This window comes from Rhinolophus hipposideros (assembly GCF_964194185.1).
Source record: "Rhinolophus hipposideros genome assembly, chromosome: 10".
Classification (NCBI taxonomy): domain Eukaryota; kingdom Metazoa; phylum Chordata; class Mammalia; order Chiroptera; family Rhinolophidae; genus Rhinolophus; species Rhinolophus hipposideros.
Genome location: NC_138056.1, coordinates 9,902,359 through 9,927,856, shown reverse-complemented (window position 1 = coordinate 9,927,856; position 25,498 = coordinate 9,902,359). Strand labels below are relative to the sequence as shown.

General features: G+C 40.1%; 1 protein-coding gene across 2 annotated transcripts; it reads right to left on the bottom strand.

Moving 5' to 3' along the window:
- Positions 1-4,059: 4,059 nt before the first annotated feature.
- Positions 4,060-19,106, bottom strand: LOC308503948 (membrane-spanning 4-domains subfamily A member 6A-like). 2 transcript variants are annotated; one of them, XM_081063743.1, is made up of 7 exons: positions 18,911-19,106; positions 17,379-17,529; positions 15,841-15,975; positions 13,770-13,826; positions 7,840-8,055; positions 5,487-5,588; positions 4,060-4,681 (listed from the first exon to the last, which is right to left on the bottom strand). In XM_081063743.1, exons 2-7 carry the CDS (start codon positions 17,520-17,522, stop codon positions 4,586-4,588), a joined length of 750 nt encoding a protein of 249 aa, XP_080919869.1. In that variant the 5' UTR covers positions 17,523-17,529; positions 18,911-19,106; the 3' UTR covers positions 4,060-4,585. The 2 variants fall into 2 exon arrangements, with proteins under 2 accessions (XP_080919869.1, XP_080919870.1); XM_081063744.1 differs by having other exon boundaries at positions 4,435-4,681; positions 18,925-19,073.
- Positions 19,107-25,498: the final 6,392 nt, after the last annotated feature.

Below are 25,498 nucleotides of genomic sequence, written 5' to 3'. Positions count from 1 at the left end.
CAGGAGGTGTCTTGCCTACCTATGCAGTGGATAATAGACAGACCTCCACAGAGACTCTGGAATAAGCAGGAGCTTGTTAATTGGCCACAGCCCAATCCACCCCAGTAGGGGAAAACCAAGAGAGTGCTGACGTGGGCAGACACCCACAGATAAAAGAGATCTTGTAGAAATCCAGCCCTCTCAAAGAGATTCTAGCACTCAGTTTGAGAAAAACAAAACAAAACACAAGCTTAGGACACATTGGAGAGGGTAAGAAGAACTTTGTCAGTGACATCCCATCTTTGAGGTGACACAACAGGGGGCTGAAATAGCCAGTGGCCACCTGTCCTTTGGGAAAGGGAGAAAAGAGTGACTATGGGCCACCACAGCTGTGAGGGACACTACTGTAGAAGCCTGTTTTCTCCTGCAGCATCTTGAGTATGAAGACAGGACCTGAGGGTGAGAAGCGATCTCTCCATGACTTGGGGGTGGGAAGATTTTAAGAAAAAGATAGATAAAAATATTAAAAGACTAAAGGAACATGGTTTCTGCTGATGGGTTTTAGGACTCTGGCAGGAAGCCCACCCACGAGCTGCTGGGAGAACTTCACCTGACATCTCCCAAGTGGCATGTGGGCACCCCAATGCAGATGCTAAACTCACACCTTCCCCACTCTGCGGCTGGGTCCTTCTGCATGCTCCTGAGTGCAGGGAGGGGCCAGCCTCAGTAAACAATTTCCAAAAAAGAAAACAAAAACAAAAACCCAGGAGGATCTGTGGACAGGGGAGAAACCACAAACTTGAGCCACCTTCTGAGAAAACAAAAGAGGTTTCCAGCAGCCAGCCTGGTGAGCTGTGAGAACCAGAAAAGATATACAAGCTTAAGAATTTTGCCACAGGAAAGAGTAAGAAATGTGGAGCAGGTGTATCCATATAGTGTTGGAGAAAATATCAGATATAAGCAGCACCAACAAAAAATATCTCTCACTAGCTATGGCAAAGAGATTTTAGGAGGTGTCTGTTGATTCAAATGTGAAAATAGCAACACAAAATCAAAGGAACATGAAGAATCAAGACAACATATTGTCACCATAAGATAAGAATAACCCTCCAGTTGAATTCAGAGACACAGAATTTTGAGATTTGGCTGATAAAGAATTCAAACCAGGGGGCCGGCCCGGTGGCTCAGGTGGTTGGAGCTCCATGCTCCTAACTCTGAAGGCTGCCAGTTAGATTCCCACATGGGCCAGTGGGCTCTCAACCACAGGGTTGCCAGTTCAACTCCTTGAGTCCCACAAGAGATGGTGGGCTGTGCTCCCCGCAACTAGAAAATGGCAACTGGACCTGGAGCTGAGCTGTGCCCTCCACAACTAAGACTGAAAGGACAACAACTTGACTTGGAAAAAAAAAAAAAGGCCTGGAAGTACACATTGTTCCCCCAATAAAGTCCTGTTCCCCTTCCCAATTAAAAAAAAATCTTAAAAAAAAAGTTCAGCTGTTTTGAGGAAACTCAATGAGCTATAAGAAAATACAGAAATATAATTAATGAAATCAGGAAAACAACTTATGAACCAAATGAGATATTTAATAAAGAGATACAAATCATAAAAAAGATCTGAATGGAAATTCTGGAGCTGGAGAATTTAATGAACAAATAAAAAATGCAATAGAGAGCATTTATTACAGCAGAATAGATCAAACAGAAGATAGGATCTGTGATCTAGAAGACAGGAACTTTGAAATAACTCAGTCACAGGAAAACAAAGAAAAAAATAATAAAAAGAGCAAAGAAAGCCTACATGATTTATGGGACACCATGAAACATACAAATGTTAGAATAACTGGAGTTCCAGAAAGAGAAAGGGAGGAAGGAGTACAAAAAATCTGTTTAAGAAAGTAATAGCAAAGAACTCCCCAAACCTGGGGAAGAGACCTTTACATCCAAGTTCACAAAGGTAATGAATCACCCTGCAATCTCCCTGCAAAACCACTTTCTCCAAGACACATGATAATGAAACTGTCCAAAATCAAAGGAAAAGAGATCATTTAATTATAGGATAATGATTTGTAACTCTTTCCCTACCAAATGTGATTCTAGTACATATCACTGGCAGGGTATAAACTGCATCCAGAACCCTGGCACCAAAGGTATCTGGGAAGTATTGACTCCAGTCTTATAGTCCCTTTTACTCAAAGTAGAATATGAAATGAGAAGGGCTCCTCTGGTTTTCATTAAAAAACACACACAAAAAAACCCAACTTATATATTCAAGATAACTTCATTAAATGCTTGGTGCTAACCTATACACCCATTCCCTTTTCTCTAAAGGAATTTATATTCCCTTTTACCAAGAAGAAGAAAGTTTAAGTTGGAACAAGGTGCTAGGGTGAAAGCAGATGTCTGTCACCAGAGATGACTCTCCAGAACTAATACTGAGGGGTTAAGTATATGTGCAAGTAAACACTATAAGCTATAGGTACAAGATTGTCTTTCTTCCATGTCATTATGAAAATGTTCAACTATATTTGTGGATCTATAGTGTTTTAAGTAATGTCTGACCCAAATTTTGCATCTGGGAGAGTAGACTCGCTCACTAAATATAAAATCTTTACTCTTTGTTATTTTTAAATGTTGTTTCTTTATGTTCTCAACGATGGTGTTGGAGATAATTCCATTTCCTGTGTGAGAAAAGGTGACCATGTAGATTATTTCAGAAAGAGGAACCTCTTTGCAAAACATTATCTTTTTTGCCTTTCTTCCTTTCCCAGTCATAGTGTGATAAGATACGAGGACTGACAATTACATTCACAAACTCATTCTAGAAAAAGTGCTACATACTTCATTGCTGAATATCACTATGGTTACCATCCAAGTACTCCCCTTGGGAAGCTATGCACTGATGCCAGTGCCTAGCCCACCTGTTGTGCAGGGCGGCCTGTGGGGTCTCTGTTCCCGCTCCCCACATAAGAACGCAGGATATGGTGAGGCTAAAAGGGAACACTTATGGAGCCATAGATAGGGGAGTCAAACCAATATATTCTTGCTGGCGGCTGGGCTGGAGACACAGGAAGTGGGATCTACATAATCTGCAACCCGCCGTCCTAACAGCAGTTCGCACTTGCCAGCCACCATCTTCTTGCTAGCCCCCATTTTTTCTGCTAGCATAGCCATGGCAGTTATATTAGTGGCCAATGGCTCACTGGTTACAGCTGACGGCCAACTAGCCACAGCTGATGGCCATCCAATCACAGTTGATGGCCATTTACTACCTGAGCCAGCACCTGAAAACTGCTTTCTGGGGTTCTGTCCCCACACCACCCTTCAAAGCAATTTTGGAATTCTTTCTGGAATGGCCATCAGAGCTGTTGTTGTATTACCCTTGATATACTGAATGTCATCAAAATGTCTTCCTTTCAATATTTCCTTTATCTTCGGGTAAAGAAAGAAGTCATTGGGGGCCAGATCAGGTGAGTATGGAGGGTGTTCCAATACAGTTATTTTTTTAATGGCTAAACTCCCTCACAGACAGTGCCATGTGAGCTGGTGCATTGTCGTGATGCAAGAGCCATGAATTGTTGGCAAAAAGTTCAGGTCATTTTTGTCTAACCTTTTCATGCAGTCTTTTCATCCGTTCCAAATAGTAAACTTGGATAACGGTTTGTCCAGTTGGTAAAAATTCATAATGAATAATCCCTCATATCAAAAAAGCTTAGCAACATCATTGCAACAAGTTCGCAAACTTAATTCTCCAACCTCGTATAATGAGTATGTACTCTTTTTTTATTTGGCTTCTTTTACTCAGCAAACTTATTTTGATGGTCATCCATATTTTTATGTGTACAGAGTTATATTCCATTGTGTGGGTGTACCACAACTTTATCAAGTTGCCTATTAATGGACATTTGTACTGGGGGGTTGGAGGATTGGAAGGGATGGGGGGGAGTTTGTAGGACTGAGCCCTTAACCTGTGGGATTTGGTGCTACCTCCAGGTAGATAGTGTCAGAATCCAATTAATTTCTGGGTGGTGGGGAAAAAAACAAAAGCAAAAACAAAAGCAAAAACGAAACCACACACACATCGTAGTAATTAAATAGAGATTTCAGTTAGAAGCTAATTGCTTACATAGGTTCTGAGACTTAATTATAGAGGGCTTGTTTGCATACACTAATGAGTAAAATACAGATGATGAAACACTAGTGTCTACTATAAAAGAGTCTGAACACCACAGTAAATCAGTTAACTGCTATTGGCAATAAAGGGGTACAAGAAAAAGTTGTCTCCTTTACTTCCCAATTATTTACTGAATCACCATTCTGCCTAGTTTTCTGGGAAATGTCTATTTGACCGATTTAATCAATGGTAACTTACAGTTCTGGGCTTTTGCTAAAGTCAATGTCTGGCAAATGGAGAGACCTCTCAGCCCCAACCCCATTGAACATATATATTCAATGGCAAGAAGACAAATATTGGTGTTTTTTATTTTTTTATGTTTATTACATAAAACTACATTTCAGGGAACTCCAACTTTGCTTTCTTTAGTTGGATTTCTTTGGTTGATTTTCATACATTATCATGAAGACCAAATTTCTGATGAATATTTTCCCCCTAAGAAGTCAATAGTTCTTCATATCCAGAGTTTAAAGTTGCCTTTGTGATCATGCCAGATTTATTCTTATGACTCAGAGTCAGAAAACGCACACTCTAGAAGAAACAAAATATGTTAGTTTTTCAGGTTTCACTAGGGTTCAGCTTAATGCATATGTTTATCTTGATGCCATTTATTTCAAACTTTATACATAGAACTCTCAGGTATTCCAGGATTGATAAACCATGTCATTAAGTTCTTTAAATAACTGCTATTCATCAGCTTACTATTCATTCTACTTTCTATAATAAAATTTTGGATGGATCAAAAGTTTTTAATTCAGTTAAATAAAGCCATGGATCCTTGGTGGTGGTAGGGTGGTATCCCATGGATTTGAGCCAATAATTTTTTTAAATATCTTTTATGGAGGAAAAAATTAAAATGACAGAAAGGGAAACTCAGAGCAGAGGACATTTACTAAATCCAGTCATATGTGCAAATGCCCTTTACCAAGTCAAGGCTGTTAAAGAGACTAGTGGCTGTGGCAAAAGGTGTTCCTGCCTGGAAAAGAGGCAAGTGACATGTTCTAATGACATGAGTACAGGCACAAACTCATAGCGCAATGATTGACAAATCATTTAACATCCCAGGTTTCTGCATTTACAAAACAGGAAGATCAAACCAGTTCCTTTCTCAAATTCAACTATCTTTCCATACAGTGAATCCTTAGCTGGTCAGCGACTGACTTGCAATCTGCTTTTGTTATCTAACTGTCATCCCTCACCACCAAACCACCTCCCATGTGTATCTCACGACCAGCCACTGATTGAGCTTTCTGGCACTCTTGCTGACATAACTCAACACAACCCAGAAACAGAAATACAGCAGGCATGACACAGGGAGGCCGGCAATCCTACTCACATCAGGGAAGTCAGAGTGAGCCTGTTTCCACCAAATCATAGCCATAAGCACAGCTAAGCACAGCTCCAGCACTGTACAAATCATCGTCATGGACAGCATTCCCTAAAATACAGGAAATACGAGATTGGTGGTGCTTAAGTCTCAGAAGCTTTCTTGCCTTGTTGGGAGGTGACTGTAGCCACGAAGATTGCCTCAATCACCGAAGAATGGTTGAGGACACACCATCAGGAAGAGAACACTGCTCCTTCCAAGCCTAACAATTGGCTCAATTTAATCCCTTTGCTCATTTATTTGCTTGAGAGGAACAAGCAGGCTGAGCAGTAACTCAGTCAACTCATGCACTTTATAAATTTGTTTCTTACCTCTCTGAGATACAGCTAAATCTGACTATGCTGTTCACTCAGTGAAAAAGAAGACTGGTGAAATAACACCCAAGACTGAGAAGGCAATCTCCCAATCTAGCTGCATCTCTATCGCTTAATACCGTGTTTCCCCCAAAATAAGACCTACCTGGACAATTAGCTCTAAAGCGTTTTTTGGAACAAAAATTAATATGACCTGTTCTTATTTTACTATAAGACTGGGTCTTATATAATATATAATATAATATAATATAATATAATATAATATAATATAATATAATATAATAAATATAATATAATAAATATAATAAATATAATATAATAAATATAATATAACATAATAATACCGCATCTTATATTGATTTTTGCTGCAAACGACGCATTAGAACTGATTGTCTGGCCAGGTCTTATTTTCAGGAAAACACAGTAGCTGTGTCAGTGAGCCTGAACAAGTCTCTACTTCTCTAGCTTCCATTTCCTAACTTATCAAATGTGCATAATGATAATTCCTTCTCAGAGATTTGTGAAAATCAGTGAGGTTTTTGACTATATAAGCCCTTTATAAAATTCAATATTAATACCCTCTTTTATCTATTTGAACCCTTTGGGATGGGTTTCTTTAGCCTTTCTTGAATGAAGTAAAAGTTAGAATAATCAAGACAGTAAACTGCCATATTTGCTAACAACTCAAAACAACTCAACAAAGGTACTATACCAAGAAGGTAAGTTCTACCATTTTTGTCCTGAGGCATCATTCATGCAGAACTGACCACTTGATAGAACAGAAGAGAAAACATGATTGCAGAAAAGTCTAGTTTATTTATACACAATTAAAGAGGAAATATAACTTGTCTACATTACCTAGAAATTTTCCTAACAATCAAGCTCAATATAATCGTTTTTATTTACAATGTAAAATTATACCATAATTAATTCATGCTTTACAACACAAATCCCTCCCAAACTTCTGTGCAAATTTTCCAAGGTGGAGTTGGCTTTGCCATATGTTGGTTTCTACCAATTACTATCAACCTCATTTGCATGTACTTTTTAAATTATAATATCATTAATGTGGGGCCAACTTAACCAGCTCTGCTTTTAGCTGGTCATCCTCTACTATGCCCTTGTCTTAACTCACTTTTATGATTGCAGGACAATAAATATTCTGCATCCTCTTTATTTATGTCACCTTTTTTTTTCTTTAATGTGTTGCTGACTATATATACATACATATATATATATACATTATATATATATATGTCCCTTAATGCTCCAACTTAAGACACATTGTTTCTGTTAGCCACACTTCATTGCTTTTCTTCCTCTAATAATGACAATCATTATTAGTTAACATCCTCCATCTTTCTATATTTCTAATTTAATAAATCCCACCTCTGTATGTGGCAAGAAAAACAATAATGATGTCACCTTTAGACCTGATCAATACCACCCATCAGTGTAACCACTAGGAGGAGGAACCTCACCTTCAAGTCCCATATTTCCTATTCTCCATTTCTCAGTGCTGGGCCTGATGTCTGCTCAGAGCAAGTTAATACTCTACCCACCATACATACATAACATATTTCCTTGTTGGCATTTCCTGATAACTCGGGTCTTTCTGTTATTTTGCCTTTTTAAATTCACTACTCCATGAACCAAGACTTTTAGTTTGACGAACTCATATTTTATGCCTCTAACAATAGAATCAGTTTGAATAGTAAGAAACTCTATCAACAATAAGTTTTAGTTTTTTTTTTTCATCATCAGTCTTATTTGACATTTACTCTTTCATTCTACCCTGTTAATGGGTAATCCCATAGCCTACTCCCTTTGTCTCAGTTATGTAGTTCCCTCTAATTTACACAGACTTGGCCTTCCCCCAGATACCCAAATCAGAAAGAATTAGATAAATTTTCAAAAGAAGAGGTAACAAGAAGTCAAGTCTTTAAGAAACCTCATAAGATTGGAACATCACATCTAAAAATACTTACAGCCAGAAGACTGATGGTAATGGGGCAGGACCTGTAAGAGTCATCTGTGTTAGAATCATAGTAGTAAAAACTATGGTGTTCCAATGATACATTCTCGTGGTTCAAGTAACACATCTGTAAGGCAGGATTCAATGTGGCCAGGTTGACAGAGAGAAGAACGAAACCCACTAGAGCAGATAGAGAGCTCAGAATGTTTGCAGCCAGGCTGCTGTGAACCTGAAAGAGAAATGCTGAGTAAGACTCACTCCTAAAGAGCAACAAATGTCTCTTAACCCTCTTTGCCAATGCATTGCAAAAATGTATATTCTCTGTGTCCCTTAAGAAGGTCTAAAATTGATAGACCTAAACCTGTATGTCTCCCCAGTGTCTAGCAACATTTTTGAATCTAGAAGGGAAAGCTTGGCTAAGTGAATGAATCAACAAAATGTTCTCCCTAGGCAGGACTTCAGTAGGGTGGCAGAGACTATTGCTCTCCTAAATTCTTTACTCTGGAGGACAGCAAGGCTCTATGAGGCTATGCCTACAAAATCCCCAAGAGAGTGTGGCCAAAGGCAGATGTGGTTTCTCTCTCCTCCAGCTCACTCAGAAACCCCTTGTGGAAGCATCAGTCACACAGAGGAGGCAGGTGAAGCAACTCACTCTTCCTTGCACACAACCTCTCTTAAATGCACAGACACACACACACGCAAAGATGAGTACAGGGACATAGTTCTCAGTCTCAGGTGGGCCCTGTGTCTGGACAGCTCTGGTTGGCCATGTCCAGGGCCACATATAGATGGCTGTAGACAGAGTTATAGACTCAGAGGATGGTATAATATGTGAGTGACAACGTGAGGTAGAAGGAAGAGGTCTGGCCTGGATGTCAGGAAACCACGGTCACAGTACTAGCTTTGCCTTTGCTGATCTCAGGTTTCTTGGATACTCAGTTCCTCCATTTCCCACTCTGGGTCTCATTTCTTCATTTATGAAGTGAGGAGAATAAATAAACTAATCTCATAAATGGCTTCCTTCTACCCCAAATCACAGAAGGGGGAATTAAGACCATTCTGAAAGCTGTAGTTGTAGATACGTCTGGTCCAGGACACACTCAATAGCTATAAATTAGAACACTACCTAACCGTATTTAGACCTCTTTTCTTTTAGGGCCTCAGCAGTTGGAACTTTGGGGCACAGTAGAAGATAGACAGGGCATTTTACTCTTTCAAACCTTAACTCCCTAAGATAATGACTAAAGTACATGTTTCTGGGCCTCCTGATAGCCAGCAACAGTCATGATGCCTGGAGTATATATTTCCTAGAATAATGTAGATTTGTTCTGGAAAAACACACTTCTTCAACCTCAAAAAAGGACTGCTATGATGTCTGACCACAGTAGAGTTCACTACAACATAGATGACTCTCCTGAGTCAGAGCCTACGTAAGACCTCATCTTTGAGCTTCCTGCCATATTCACTGCTTTGTTCTTCCCTAGAGTAAGAACCCCATATGATCCCCTGAAAACCTATAAACATTATTCTTGTATTGTACTACTTAACATGGTGGTCACAGGTCACATGGGCTTCTTAGATTTAAAGTAAACTAAACTAAAATTTAAAATTCACTTCCTCAATTAGACTAGCTACATTTCAAGTTATCCATAGCCACACACAACTACTATATTAGAAAGCATGGATATTGCATTTCTATCATCATAAAAAGTTCTATTGGACTGCACTAATATAGTAGTGTGGGGTCTAGGTGAAGGTTCCAAATAATCATCTCTAAATTTTGATAAAAGAAAGAGAGATATTCTCTAATTTCTCTAATTTCTTGATACCTAAAAAAGATTTTTGTAGCCAAAATTCCTAAATTGAGTTTCTGTGCTACTGCGTTATATGGCAATCTCAAAGTGACCCTCCCAACACCAAATAACTTGAGGGATTTAGGACTGAGTAAAGATGTAGTGAACTTTTACTGATTAGAAATATCCTGAGATGACTTCATAAAAACGGCTGCATGAGGTGAGCCTCATGAAATCACCTCTGGAATTTACAACAATTTGAATAACTGTAACTCCACAAAGGACTCCCTGCACAGCAGACATGCAAGACTAAGAGGTGCACTACTGAAATCATCTAAAGGAGGGCAAGTTGTGCGAATGGGGGTGGAGGGAAGGGAGAAGGGCAGAGACAGAGCAGCGCAGACAAAGGACGCACACCTAGCTTGGTGCTCTGAGCTTGCTACATTCCAGAACTATCACAGCTGTGGGAGAGGGAAGAACTCGGACTGCTAGGGCTCCGTTTATGGCCCACAGGGCTGAGGGGACAGCATATAACATGGCTGAATCCAACGCTCATGGCAGAGACCTCAGAACAAAGACTGAGGGAAGAAGGCTGAAAAAAGGTGCTTTGAGCCCTCACTGCCACAGAGAATGGAAGCCTTAGGCACTGAGATAGCTGCCTCCTCCCTACCTTCCTAGAGCTGGCCCCGCCCCCACCTGCCCAGTGCTAGAAGCAGAAGAGTAGCTGTGTCAGATCAAAAGAATATTTGCAGTTCTGAGAACTGTGGTCCCCAGACACAGACTCGCAGCCCAACTAGTTCTGGCAAAGGAGAGGGAGACGTGGAAGCAGGTCTGGCTGTGGTGGTGGTCACGGCCATTGCTCTGGGCCACCTCTCACAGCTCATCCCGCCCCTGACTCCACCTATCTGGGCGGATCCCTGCAGGAGTAAACAGAGCTGCTGAAACACACAGCCTCTGAATATGGTACAGGAAGAGCTTTGGAACTTCAGAAGCTCTACACTTCACCCCATGGAGGGGATGCCCTTTGACCCAGGCAAACTGCTCACAGAGGAGAAGCCCACCTTACAGAGAACCCCACCCCCATTGTGTGAGAAACCGGAACAGTGCTTAATATGAAACTTTCTTTTACATAAACTTAATGGTAACTGCTCAAAAAAAATCCAGAACTGAAATACATAACATAATAAAAAAAGAAACAGAGGGAAAAATCATAAAATACCACCACTCAGAAATAATAGACAACAACAAAAAGGCAAAAAAAAAATGGAGACAGTCTTACCAGAAAACCAAAGATAGAATGATAGGAAATCCTCACATATCAATAATCACCCTAAATGTAAATGGACTGAACTCACCAATAAAAAGGCATAGAGTAGTAGATTGGATCAAAAAACTAAACCCAAACACACGCTGCCTCCAAGAGACACATCTTAGCTACAAGGACAAACATAGATTCAAAGCGAAAGGGTGGACACTGCAAGCAATTGGTATCCAGAGAAAATCGGGTGTAGCCATACTGATATCAGATGAAACAGACTTCAGGATAAAAAAGGTGACAAGAGACAAAGATGAACATTTCATAATGATAAAGGGGACTATACTACAAGAAGACATAACAGTCATCAATATTTATGCCCCCAATAAGGGAGCACCAAAATATACCAAGCAACAACCAGTAGAACTAAAGGGAGAAATTGACCAAAACACAGTTATATAGGGGACCTAAATACATCATTGACAGCTATGGATAGATCATCCAAACAGAACATAAATAAAGAAATAGCAGCCCTAAATGACACATTAGATGAAATGGACATAATTGACATTTATAGAGCACCTCATTCTAAAACATCAGACTATACATTTTTTTGTAGTGTACATGGAACATTCTCATGGATAAACCATATATTGGGACATAAAACTAGCCTCAGCAAATTTAAGAAGATTGAAATCACGCCAAGCATATTCTCTGATCGCAAGGCTTTGAAAATAGATATCAACTGCAAAAAGAATGCAGAAAAAAAAACAAATATGTGGAGTTTAAACAAAAAAGAACAATGCTGGAGGTATCACACTCCCTGACTTTAGCTTGTACTACAGGGCAACAATAATCAAAACAGCATGGTATTGGCAGAAAAACAGATACACAGATCAATGGAATAGAACTGAGAACCCAGAAATAAACCCACATAAATATGGACAGGTAATTTTTGACAAAGAAGCAAAAAACATACAATGGAGGAAAGACAGCCTCTTCAATAAATGGTGCTGGCAGAATTGCATAGCCACGTGCAAAAGAATGAAACTGGACTGCTATCTGTCACCATGCACCAAAATTAATGCAAAATGGATCAAACCTAAACATAAGACTTGAAACAATAAACTGCATAGAAGAAAACATAGGAACTAAACTTATGGACCTTGGGTTCAAAAAGCATTTTATGAATTTGACTCTAAAGGCAATGGAAGTAAAAGCTAAAATAAATGAATGAGATTATATCAAATTTAAAAGCTTCTGCACAGCAAAAGAAACAATCAACAAAATAAAGAGGCAACCAACTGAATGGGAGAAGATTTTTGCAAACAGTGCCTCCAATAAGGGGCTAATATCCAAAATATACAAGGAACTCATGAAACTCAACAACAAAGAAACAAACAACCCAATTGAAAAATGGGCAGAGGACCTGAAGAGACATTTCTCTAAAGAGGACATACAAATGGCAAATAAACATATGAAAAAATGCTCAACATCACTAATCATCAGAGAAATACAAACAAAAACCACAATGAGGTATCACCTCACCCCAGTTAGAATGTCTATCATCAACAAGACAAACAGTAACAAGTGTTGGAGAGGCTGTGGAGGAAAAGAAACCCCCATATACTAGTGGTGTTAATGAAGATTGGTGCAGCTGGTATGGAAGGCAGAGTAGAGGTTCCTCAAAAAATTAAGAATAGAATTCCCTTATGACCCAGGAATTCCTCTCCTGTGTATCTACCCCCAAAATCTGAAAACATTTATCCATAAAGACATGTGTGCTCCAATGTTCATTGCAGCTTTATTTATGGTGGCCAAGACATGAAAACAACCAAAATGTCCTTTGATAGCTGAATGGATAAAGAAGTTGTGGTATATATACACAATGGAATACTGTGTGCCAGTAAGAAAAGATGAAATAGGACCATTTGTGACAACATGGATGGATCTTGAGATTATAATGCTAAGCGAAATAAGTCAGACAGAAAAAGTAGAGAACCATATGATTTCACTGACATGTGGTACATAAAACTGAAAACAACAAAAGAACAAGACAAATGAAGAAACAAAAACTCATACACATAGACAATAGTGTAGGGGTTACCAGAGGGTAAGGGGGAGGGGGCTCTAGAAGAGGGTAAACGTGGTCTAATATATGGTGATAGGAAGAGAACTGACTCTGGGGGGTGAACACACAATGTGAGATATAAATAATGTATTACAGAATTGTACACCTGGAATGTATGTAACTTTATTAACAATTGTCACCCCAATAAACTTTAATTAAAAAAAAGAAATCTCTATAATCCAGTTTTCCTCTCCCTGTCACTTCCATTTCTGGTTTTCCCTAGAAAGAGTTAAAAGCAGATAAAGTTATTTTCTTAGCCTATGCAAATGACTAATGATGACTTTCAGGACTCAAGAGTTCATATTTAAATCCAATAAAGATATCACCTTTAAGATCAGATAGATAAAAGAATGAGAAATAATTCCTCACATGAACATTTTGACTAGGTTTTCTCAAGGGTTTTGACAGATGGATTTAGGTAGTGAATCCACAACAAATAGCTGTCTTTAAAACACTGTCAGCTTCTTTCTTATTGAAGATTTAAATTTGAAGGCCAGTTACCACCAAAGGGCATTATTAGGAGGCAGACTTTCTGTAAGAAGCTCCCAGGCACTGGTCTATGGTACAGTATGATACCCTGAATGAGAATTGTGATCTAGGGTACAGTGGTTTCAGGAATGTGTGCTGGACAGGGCCTATAGATGATACAAGCTCCACTCCTAACTCAACCAAACATCCATCCTGACTCTGCAAAGTAGAGAGATTGACCATGAAGAGTTCATTTTGATCCATTAAGTTGTGGGTTACATAGTTCTCATACTCACCAAAGACTTAGTTGACTTTTTCTCCGTGATGATTGACAGAGATCCAGAAATGACAAACTATCCAGAAAGGAGAGAAAATGATCAAGTAAGTTTCTATGCACAGATGTAACAATAACATTATTATCATGGTGTTTATGGAAAACTCCCATGGGAAAAGCCCTGGGGAACGAATAACTAAAGATACAAAGATCCCCTTAAATACATACATATGTCCCTTTTGCCCATAGAGTATTCAGAAAAGCATGAGAAAAGGCAGACATGAGTAGGAATCTATCCTGATAAATAAAATGAGGGCCTTAAAGCCAGGAAAGGAGGTTTTTCTTTAAATGAGAGAAGAAAGTTTTGGAGTTAGACATTATCTAGAGAAAAACAGAAAGGAATGGTATGGAAAAAGAAAAAAATGGGGGAAGCTAACAGATATGGGAAGACAGGCATGTACATTTGAAGTTGGTGGTTCCCCAGACTAAGGTAGAATGGAGACAGAACAGAGAAAGGATGAGGTTGGCAGAAAACTTTAAAGACTGTGTTCAGAAAATCAAAGATGTTAATTTCTCTCTCTGGAGCATTACTAATCTAACGGATTTAGGCCAGCTAAGGAACAGAAAATCCCTTGACAATGCAGAAATGGGACCAAACAGGAAGACGAAAAAGTTGTAGTTCCAGTAGTCCCAGAATTAAGTAACTTAGGTCTGCATAAATAAATCCCGGGCCTTAAAAATTGGACAAGGTGCCTCTCCAAATGTGGGCTGTGCTTAGTGGCTTGCTTACAAAGAGTAGAGAATGGAAAGAGGAGGGAGGAAATTAACTTTCTGGGAGGAGAAACCTGGAAGACACTACCTCAGCCACATGATCAAGATTAACTTCATTAGTGACAAATCATGTTGATAGCATCTCCTCTCAATGGGAACCAAAACATGACAAAAATATTAAATGAACAAAAATTTAGGAACATTCTACAAAAATTCTGGTCAGTGATGTTCAAATCCATCAACATCATCAGGGATGAGGAAAGCCTGAGAAAGTCTAGAGGAACTCTAAGGAGGCAGAATGACTGAATGTAATGTAATATATTTGATGGAATCTTGGAACACAAAAAACACCTTTGGGGAAAACTTGTGCAATCCGAACTTTAATTATTAAAAAGAGCAAAGTGAATCAGGTCAAGAAAAGGTAGACCTGTGGATGTATCACACAAAGAAACAAGTGCAGGGAAGGCAAATGATAGCTACTGAGTGGTGGGAGGCTGATAGAAAAATGATGAAAGAGAAGCTTAATTGTGAGAAAGGTCTTGCCCACATCAATCTAGAAGAAAGTTGTTTTTTGAGAAAACAACCACTAACATCCTCGTGATACTATAGACTTGAAGCTGTTTCAGAGGAATTTCCAGGTCATCATTGAAGTTCAGGATGCCCTGGGTGCCACTTAATGCAGCAAAAAGCATTTCAAAGTGCTTCTTTCTCCATGAGTCCCACGAATGTGTGGTTTGCCCTGTAAGTGTGTGGTGTCTTTCACCAGTGTTCATTTTATTGTGTAGAAACCTCCTTCCCAACTTTATCAGACTTCACTGTCTCTTGTCTAAACCTGGAGAGAAGCCATTAGCTTCATTATAGCTCCAGGTGATGAAGAGAAAAATAAGGTGATCTTCGAAAGAAATGGTTACTTGAGCCAGCTAAGAAGCAGATTTAAAATCAGGTGACTTCTTCCCTCCCACACTACTCAGTTCTTCCTTGGGCTACACATGGAAGAGAAGAAGTTCTTCCATTGACCCCTCGCTCCTGGCAGACAGACGTGTAGCAAGGTGAAGAGCCTAGGCCAGGGGTGTCAAAACTGCGGCCCGCAATCCATTGTTAATTGGCGCACAGCAAATTCCAAAAATATATTTAGTTTACTTAAATAAAAGGTGAGGCAATACACACTTCACCTCGAGTGAGTGGCCCGGCTGTTTGTGTATTTTACCGCATATGGCCCTTGGTAAAAACCGTTGAAAAAAGTATGGACACCCCTGGCCTAGGCTATTGGCATCTTTCTCCCACCTTCCCCCCATCTTGCCCTCCTATAGATCTCAACTCACACACAAGGCTCCTAGGAATGGGTAAGCAGCCTGCAACAGGGTGGAAAACAGTTGGATGAATTGTGGACGGAATGAAGCAGATTTCAAAATGATTCCCAAACTCAACACCATCACCCCACACAGGATCTGGATGGTCTGTTGGGAGAAGAAGGGCGATGGAGGATTAAAATCAGCATTTATGAAGACAGGTCCTCTTCATCTCTCCCACCGCACTCATGCATGGTCCCCTTCTGTGGGATCCCAGCAAGGATACAGACACTGTAAAAGCTCTGGAGTGAAAACTCTGAAAAGGTGTTTGGGAGGAGACACTGTTGTGCCATAAAAAACTATTGTCTCGGGGCGTCAGGTGGGTGTTCAGCAAGTCTCCCACCATTTCTCCTCTCTCACCATGTCTGGTCATGGTCCTGTCCCAGCTTATGCCAAGTGCTAGACTCTCTTTTCCCTGGCTCTCTGATTTCATTGCTATTAACTCTCCTCTCTATGTCTTATGGGAACAGGGGACATCTGGAAGTCCTCACACCCTCTTGAGCACGGGCAGTGTGGAAGCCCCTCCTCATTTCCTCCAGAGCCCACCAGACACAACAACATAGAACCTGACCACCTGGCCGTCTCTGTGACCTCCTCAGCCTGTGACCCTATAGCCAAGGATCCTGAAGCTCTATCTTAAGAGGTCAAGGTGTCTTCCTTGACACCCACCTCGGATATCTACAGGTCTATTAACATTTACCAAGCAGTTTTCTAAACCTTCTGCTATATGTGGCTCATGGTAACCTTCATTATTCTATATTTGACACAAAACCATCCATCCCACCAGGTTCTGAAACCTGATCAAACAGAGTGCCTCACCTCACATCATATAAGTGTAGAGATAATTTAGGGAACAAAGCTCTGTGTTTCCCTCCCAATCCTAGATATATCCTTTTCTCTGCTCTTCCCTCCACTCCATAGAGTGTTGTTTTGTTTTTTAATAAATCTCCCCTGAGAGGGGAGAAACAAGCAGAAAGTAAATATCATCTCTGTTCTCAAATGAGAAGGAGAAAAGAGATGAAGGAAGTTTATTTTTCCTGTAATTTGCAGCAAGGGAAAAAATTCCTTCAAAACATCAGTCAGATTTTCAAGTGTGCAATTGAACACATAGAAACAAATATATACAAAATATATAATTATTTACTACCATATTTTTGTAAAAAATATGTAGATGTACAACTTTTTATATGCCAATTATACCTCAGTAAATTGTTTTGTTGTTGTTTCTAAAGAAAATGTAGAGAACTACTCTATTGCAAAAATACAGAAACAACAAAAACTCAATTGCTTATATTTGGATTAGAGGAAAAAACATTTTTATTACCATTTTATGTGGAAAAGTTCTGTGGAAAGTTCAAATGGCTTCCATTAGTCTTAGATCAATCTAGACCCCTTTTGCAAAACTTAAAAGTCTCTACACTCACAATGGACGTCCAGTCCCAAGACATACATAGCTTCTTCCCTTTGTCCCTCACCCCTTCCCACTCCAATACATTCTGAACTGGGCTTACCCCCAAAACTTTAACTTCTGCCTTTAATTTCTTCAGGATATCCTGCCCCTGGTTGGTGGACTTGGATTTCTCTGCCTGGGGCAAGTTGATTCTATTTGACGTGAGAATTACAACGGTTTCATTGGTCATTGGTTGTGATAACATGATGGTGCTGGAAGAGAAAATAAATTTAGAGCTCCTAGATCTGGATTCCCCCAACTTTAAACCAGTATTTGCTCATTAGTTCCGAGTTGACATGTCCTTTAGGGAAGGAAACTGGTAGTAGGGAGCTATAAAAACCAAGAAATATTGTTTTCATGAATATTTTTTTATAATACAGAAGGTGCCAAAAAAAACTATATACATTTTAAGAAAGGCAAAAACTGTATTTGTAATGCTCAATATGTACTGATAACAAAAGATGAATACAAGTCATGTGTATACATTTTTTTGGTGCCACATTTTTTGACACAGTGCATCCATCATAGATAATCCACATATCACAGGGAGGCAGCAGCATGAATCTTGACAGATCTCAATGTTCAGAGGCAAATGGTCACACAAAACTTGCAATATGTAGAAATCTCTCTTTCCCTTAGACCCACCAACAGCTGAATTGCCATATATTCGGTGAATTTCCCCTCAAACTTTCCTACCAGTCATGAGCCAACATGAAAAGTATTCTGTTCATCAACCTTTTCCTTTTCATGTTCTGTACAACTCATACTATCTATGGTCTATGTATGGTCACATACTATTTTTTGGTCTAATAATAATAGTTCTATTATTAGCATTAATCCAATATTTTTATCATATTTTACTAGACATTATCCTGTAGTGCCTTCAATCTTTACAAAACCCTGTAAGTTAGTTAGTTAGTTAGTTAGTTAGTTAGTTAGTTAGTAGAACCATGCAATATTTAGGGAAACTCAGAATCAAAAGTTTATTATGAATGGACATAATACACACTTTGCATAAATGTATGGCATAGAGTGAATGCTGAAGGAATATTTGCAGTTGTTACTCAGGGACGTTTACACAACTGAGAAGCTATAGAGCCAGGGGTAGACCCCAGCCACCTGGAGCCTTTGCACAATCCTCTAGATCATGCTCCCTCTTCCTGTGTCAGAGTTCGTTTTGCCTGGAGAAGCAGCAGCACGCGGTGGTAAGAGAACAAGACTTGGACCGTCCACTTGCCAGCCTTAAGGACCAAGTTGCCTGTGGTATTAGTGGCCGAGCTCAGCTCAGGTCTCTTTTCACTGCACTGTTCTTGGCCCATGGACTGCTCCATCTCCATATGGATTTGAATATCTGAGGAGGCAAGCTCTGGGCTGCCATTAATCACATGGCTGAGTAATGGACTCACCGAGATCACGCAGTTAGAAAACATCAGAAACAGTTAAAACCAGATACTCCGTCCCTGTGCGCATTCTATTTGGAAGACACTCTATTGTGTCTTAACTTGTCTCACGCAACTTCAAATCAAACGTTCCCTCTGACTGAGTGACAGCAGGGGAGTGGGGAGTTGCAAAGTGTCTGTCAGCATTGCCTACCTGTGCCTGCGGACCTGCTTGTCTGTTCCAGCTGAGCTCTCAGAAATTCCCAGGAGGTTTTAACGCTGGGTTCTCATACAGTCCTTTCAGAATGTCCTACTTGTTTTCATCTTCTGAAAGTCATCAGCTCTCTCTTAGTCTAGTATTTACAGCCACACAGGATGTGATACTTACAGAGTGTAGATTTTTGAAATGTGCCCGCACTTCCCCTTTTTCTAAACCCCTGGCGTCTTCAGAAAAACCACACATTGAACACACTAATGATTGGGAGAACATGGAAGTCACAGAGCTCTGTGTGTGAATCACTACTCCAGTACTTCCTAGCTCCATGTTGTTAGACAAGACTGTCCTCTTCTCCAAATCTCAGTTTTCTAATCTGTTAAATGGGGGAACAATATCAACACTGGAAATTGGTTACAAAGATTAGAGAAAATGTTTAAAGTCTTATACTCCAAGGACCTTTCAGCAACAGGTAACTAATAATAGTAATACTGATAAATAATTCAATAATATGGAGCTAACCACAGTAATAATAATAGTAATAATGACTATACTGCTTCCAAGGAGCATTCAGTGGTATATAACTAACAATAGTAACAACAGAACGTAGAAAAAGGTATTTGTTATTTATACATATTTTTTCTTTTTTTTTCCAATTCCTCAGGTTCTGGGCAGGCTAAACACAGCCTTTCAGCAGTCTTTGCCTAATTGTTGCCTGCTACAGCCTTCCTTCTCTGGCCTCTCTCTTTCTCTAACAAAAGATCTCTGTTCCCTGGAAAATTGGGGCAGCTCTAGGGCAGTGGTGAAACTAGACGGGGGACATAGATGGGGGAGATTCAGCAGGACCTACACAAATGAACAAAGTCACATTTGGGATAGTTTTGTGAAACCGGGTTCCTGTGCCTCTTCGAGCCCTTAGATGGGCATTCTTTGGAAGCTGATTTTGATGTATGGGGCAAGGATGCCAGAGCCAGAGCCAGTCACAGCAGCTGAATAGCCCCATTCCACAAGCTTCCTCCTTTCCTTGGGGGGAATGCCAGAAGGATCCCAGGAACACAGTCTGAATCCTCACTGTCACTTCAGGGGCGTGTGAGTTCTGCACATAAAGCCGTAATTTAACTCTTCTGGTGAAGAAAGGCATTAAGAAATACCATTTAAAACGTTGGCTTAGTTCTCAGGACCAGAATGATACAGATTTCTAAATGCAATAAATGCCCTTGTCTTAAATTCTAGAGATGTGTCTGAGGGAGGGAACGGACTCACCCAGAAAACTGTGGAAGAGCAACAAAAGAACTTCCACCTTTCTCTCTCTGGGTTCCTGGCACCCCCCTCCTTTCCCTGCTGGTATTTTCCCATTGTGCCCTGTATCCTTATCACTATCCCAGCATCCAGTGAAATAGTGGGGCACAGCTTTCCTTCTGGACTTTAACAAAGAAGGAGCCCAGCCTCTTAAGGGACAACCACAACCACTTTCTCTGTTGTCACACAACAGCCTAGCCGATTGTCCCCCCCCCCCCCCCCGTGTCTTTCCTTAAGGAAAGAAGAGTCTGTGAGATGGTGCATCTCTGGGACTGTATTTCTCTCTATTTAGTCTCCAAAAGAGGGTTTGCAGCCAATGATGAGTAAGATTCCCCACGGTGGGGGGGGGCTCAAGCCAGGTGGAACCCCGTGGAGACCCCCCAATGAGCCATCTTAGAAAGATCTAGGAAGGGGCCTTGTCTCCCCTTCCCCCTGCCTGAGAAAAGCCACTGCTGACTCTGGCTTTCCCTCTCACCTAATTGTGAGAAAAGTCTTTAGAGCAATAAAATTAAGCTCTCTCTGCTCAGCTCTGTAAAACAATTTCAATATGTGATATATGTCCCTTAAGGGAGTCGCGTACCTCACCTCAAGGACTTTCTGCTTCAGCTGGTGGAGACCAACAAAATTGGTTTGGGTTGTTTCTATAACATGATAAATGAGTCTCACAGACCGTGTCAGAAACACTGCTACTCTTTTGTATGCTTATCAATAAAAACCACCAGTCGGCTTGATTCTGGGCTCCAGTCTTTCATGACTGTGAGGCCCCTGGCCTTCTGAGATTTAGCTGAATTAAGTCTCTGTTTCTTTCTTTCTTAAAAACTTAACCCAAGTTGCCCCTTCTCTCACCCTCACTGCCCCTGTTGCGCTGGACGCCACATTTCTCTTTAGTGTAATTTGCCAATAAACCAAGTAAATCTATCAACTCAAGCAAGGGTTCCTTCTCCAGTCTGTTTTTCTCTGAGTACTGTTATAATTCTACTTGAACTCATAGAGGTTGCAAGGATTACGTGAGACCAGATTTATTTTGGTTTGGTTGGGCTACATTTTCTATTTCTCTGTGTGCCTTGTGACCTTTAGGTGAGATTTGGATGTTTGAAGAAAAAAAAGCCACCTCCTTCAGTTTCTACAGACTGGCTTTGTAAAGAGAAAGACCTGCACCAATCAGCATGGTAGGAGATTCTCCTCAAACCTTTCCTGAGGATACATCTTCTCTAGACTTGTGCATGTCAATCTCCCAGTTAATGAGCCTTGCCTGCTTCTTCTCTGGAGCCCATATGTTCTTCCCCTGGTGTCTGAGGTACTAGTCTCTCTGGTATGGTAATAAGCTATGGTTTTTGCCTTTGTTCTCAGCAATCCCAAACCCACATCCCAAACTATGCTGGTCCCATCAGCACACAGAGACAGGCAAGAAAGAAACAAATCCCTCCAGCAGCTCCTTGAAAATCCAGAATGCTAAACATGCACTCCACTCATCCTTTCCTCCTGAGAAAGAAGCTGAAAGTTGGGAGTTCTTTCCCTATCGGGTTGCTGAGTGGCTAGGATGGCTTAAACACCACACATTGTCCTACCTATTTTACTGTGTCTTGGCTTTGTGCTCATCTGAGGAGCTGCAACCTCTTAATTGGTTTCTGGAGGTCTCACAAAGGCAATTTTATCCACATATTGTTTGTTTGGTGTCTCCACGGGGGAACGGGGCCCTGGGGCTTCCTATTCTGCCATCTTGCTGATGCCCCTCAAATTCATTTCCTGTAATAAGATCTTATTCTGTTAAGAGGTGGAAAGTCATCCCTTCTACATGTGGCAGAGCCCTCAAAACAGCTATTTCGGAATAATTTTGGTGTTCATCTAATAAAGCAGGTCCTTGTTCCAAGGACCTGTACTTGGAAAGTGAGAAGGCCCAAATTATTTGGACCCCAAACGACTATCTGGGCCTTTGATTTTTTAGATAGATCCTATTTCTTGAGTCCCATCTACACCTCAGCTTTCATCACCGACCTTCCTCTACTTCATCAAAGATTACTTCATCAAAGTAATCTTCTTTAAGTCCCTGAGGACATGTTAGTCTCTTAATTATCATGATTCCTCCTTCCATTTCATGTCCCCTCTTGTACCCTACACACTAGGAACGCTTGTCTCCTGATATTTCATATTGAAGCACTTAGCATAATCTCTTTAGTGGTACCTTATTCTTTAGAGTTTTGGAAAACAAAAACTATTAACCAAAAGGCAAAGTCTTTTCTTTCCTTAATTTACATTTTCCTCTACTTCTCATCTGTTTCCCCACCCTTAATGAATACATTATTTTAAGGAAAAACCTAAGGAAGTCCTCAATGCTTGGAATGAGAAAAATGTTTTATCTTGCAAGAATTTTAGCCTTACTCATAATCTGTGGACAAATCACTATTAAGCAACAGGAAGTATGTGTTAAAAATGCAGCTTGGCAACCTGCTCAGCCTTCAAGGGATTCGGAGAAGGAAGGGGTAAGGTTCAGCACGAGCTACGTATTTCATGACAGTGACGGAGACTTCTCTTACGTAAATGAGAAGTTTCTTCCCATAATGGAGAAGAAAAGAGAAGTGTGACAGGAAGAAAGGGGAAAGCATTGTTTTCAAACTGAGAATTGAGAAAATGGAAGTGTGCAGGATCTTTGTAAGCGAAAAACAATAACAGCTAGAAACAGGTTTCTGGCTCTGATTTCTGAAGACATTTGAATGTTTATAATATAATGAAACATTGCTTGTTATAGCTAAGTAATAGGCTCAGATCAATTGCTTTCTATTTCTGTCTCATGTATATTGCTTGGTATTTTTGTTGAATGGTTGTATCTGAAAATACCTTGAAATATCTCTGCTCAAATTTGTGCCAACTGATAAAGACGTAGCAGTTGTAGGCTTTTGACAAGGTTGATTGCTCTTTGAATAAATCACCTTCTGCACTTAGCATCCCAGCTATTTGGGGAAACATTGACTTACCAGGAATATATAGGTGGTTTAAACTTTGCTATGTCAAACTAACACAAGATCTAGGCTAATTCCCTCATAAATAAGAAGTATTGATGCATTATTAGGATCAATTTATCTAAGAGCTCTTACTACAATTATGTCTTTTCAAGAAATGTACAACATTTGATCCAGTCACGATGGCGGAGTAGGTAATTGCTCTGCTTACCTTCTCTCATGACCATATCAAAATTACAACTAAACTACAGAACAACCATCATTGAGAATCACTTGATGTCTAGATGAATTGAAGCCTTACAATTAAGGACATACAGAAAAAGCCACCTCAAAACTGATAGGAGGGGCAGAGTTGTGGAACGAGCTGGTCCCACACTCATGTGTGACCATTAAAAATTGGGAGGGATATCTCAGCTGCAGAGGTCCCTCCTAGACAAGAGAGGTATCCCAGCCTCATACCAGGCTCCCCAGCCCAGGGCTAGAGAGAGAAGTCTCCAAATCTCTGGTTGTGAAAATCAGTGGAGATTGTGGCTGAGTGAGATGAGGATGGCTAGCGTCCCAGGAGCTCCTCTTAAGGGCCCACAAAAAAACTTACTCACCAATGGACTCACTCACTGTGAGCTCCATTGCTGGGACAGCTACTTAAAAGGCACCAGGGGAAGAACTGAATTGTCTGGCTGCAGAGTGAGAGCTGGAGGGGCAGCTATCTCCCAAATGGAGGAGCTGGCAGAAGCCATTGTGTATTTGTTAAGTCTTCCCCACTCCCAGTGTACAGACCCTGGTGGCCACCATATCTGAGTCTGTAATTGAAAAATTAAAAAGGGGCGATGGAAAGGTCATGGGAATGTAATGTACAGCATAGGGAATATAATCAATAACACTGTGATAGCATGGTACAGTGTCAGATGGTTGCTGGATTTATCCTGGTGATCACTTCTTTAGGGATAAAAATGTTGAATAACTACGGTGTACACATGAAACTAATATAATATTGTATGTCAGCTATATTTTAATAAAAATCTAAAAGTAAGAGATGTACAACATTTATGGCTTGATCTCAGAGTTTCTGAGAAACTATATACTGTATTATTATTAATAAATTTGGAGATATAATAATAGTATTGAGGTTATATAGGAGAATGTTATTCTTAGGAGATAAATCCTGAGTATTTAGGGACCAAGTATAATGGTGTCAAGCACTTTCAAATGATCAGCGATATATGCATATGTGTGTCTGTAAAATGGCTCCGATCCCCAATTCCAACCTGTGTGTGTTGCGGGGGCAGTGTTCCCACACCACCTAGAAATTCTTGGATACCTGCATGCTGTCCTACAATTCAATTCCATTTTAACACCATCTACCTAGAGATAGCATCAGATTCCACAGGTTAAGGGCTCAGTCCAATAAGACTACCCCCCACTTCAGACGCCAGTTGCAATTCCAGGTTGTTTCCTGTGCTTCTGAACAACTAGCTACAGATCAGAGGTTCCAAAAACCCTCTCAGTAGGTTCAATTAATTTGCTAAAGGACTCAGAGAAACATTTTATTTACTAGATCACCAGTTTATTATAAAAGGATATAACCGAGGAACAGTCAGATGGGAGATGCATAGGGCAAGGTATGGGGAAAGGGCTCAGAGATCCACCCTGTGACCCAGCAATCCCACTTCTGGGTATATATTCAAAGGAAATGAGATTGCTATCTTTAAGATACAGCTGCATTTTCCGTATTCATTGCAGCATTATTCACAATAGCCAAGACATGGAAGCAACCTAGGTGTCCATCAATGGATAATGGATAAAGAAAATGTGAATATACAGTCAGCCTTAAACAAAAGAAAACCCTGCCATTCACAACGGCATGGTTAAACCTGGAGGACCTTATCCTAAGTAAAATAAGCCAGACAAAGAAAGACAAATACTGTATAGTCTCACTTATGTAAGGAACCTAAAAACACCAAACTGATAAAAGCAGAGAGTAGAATGGTGGTTGCCAGGGGCTGGGTGTGGGTGGGGCAAATATGGAGATGTTGGTCAAAGGGTATGACGTTTCAGTTAAGCAGAATGAGTAAATTCTGGAGATGCAATGTACAGCATGTTGACTATATTTAATACTATAGTATATACTTGAAATTTCCTAAGAGAGTTGATCTTAAGTGTCCTCACCAAAAAAAATAAAAATAAAAGATAATTATGTGAGGTGATGGATGTGAGTATGTGGCAATCATTTCAAAGTATATACATATATCAAAACATTATATTGTACACCTTAAATACATATAATTTTTATATGACTATTATACCTCAATAAAACTAAAAAAATGTATAACAA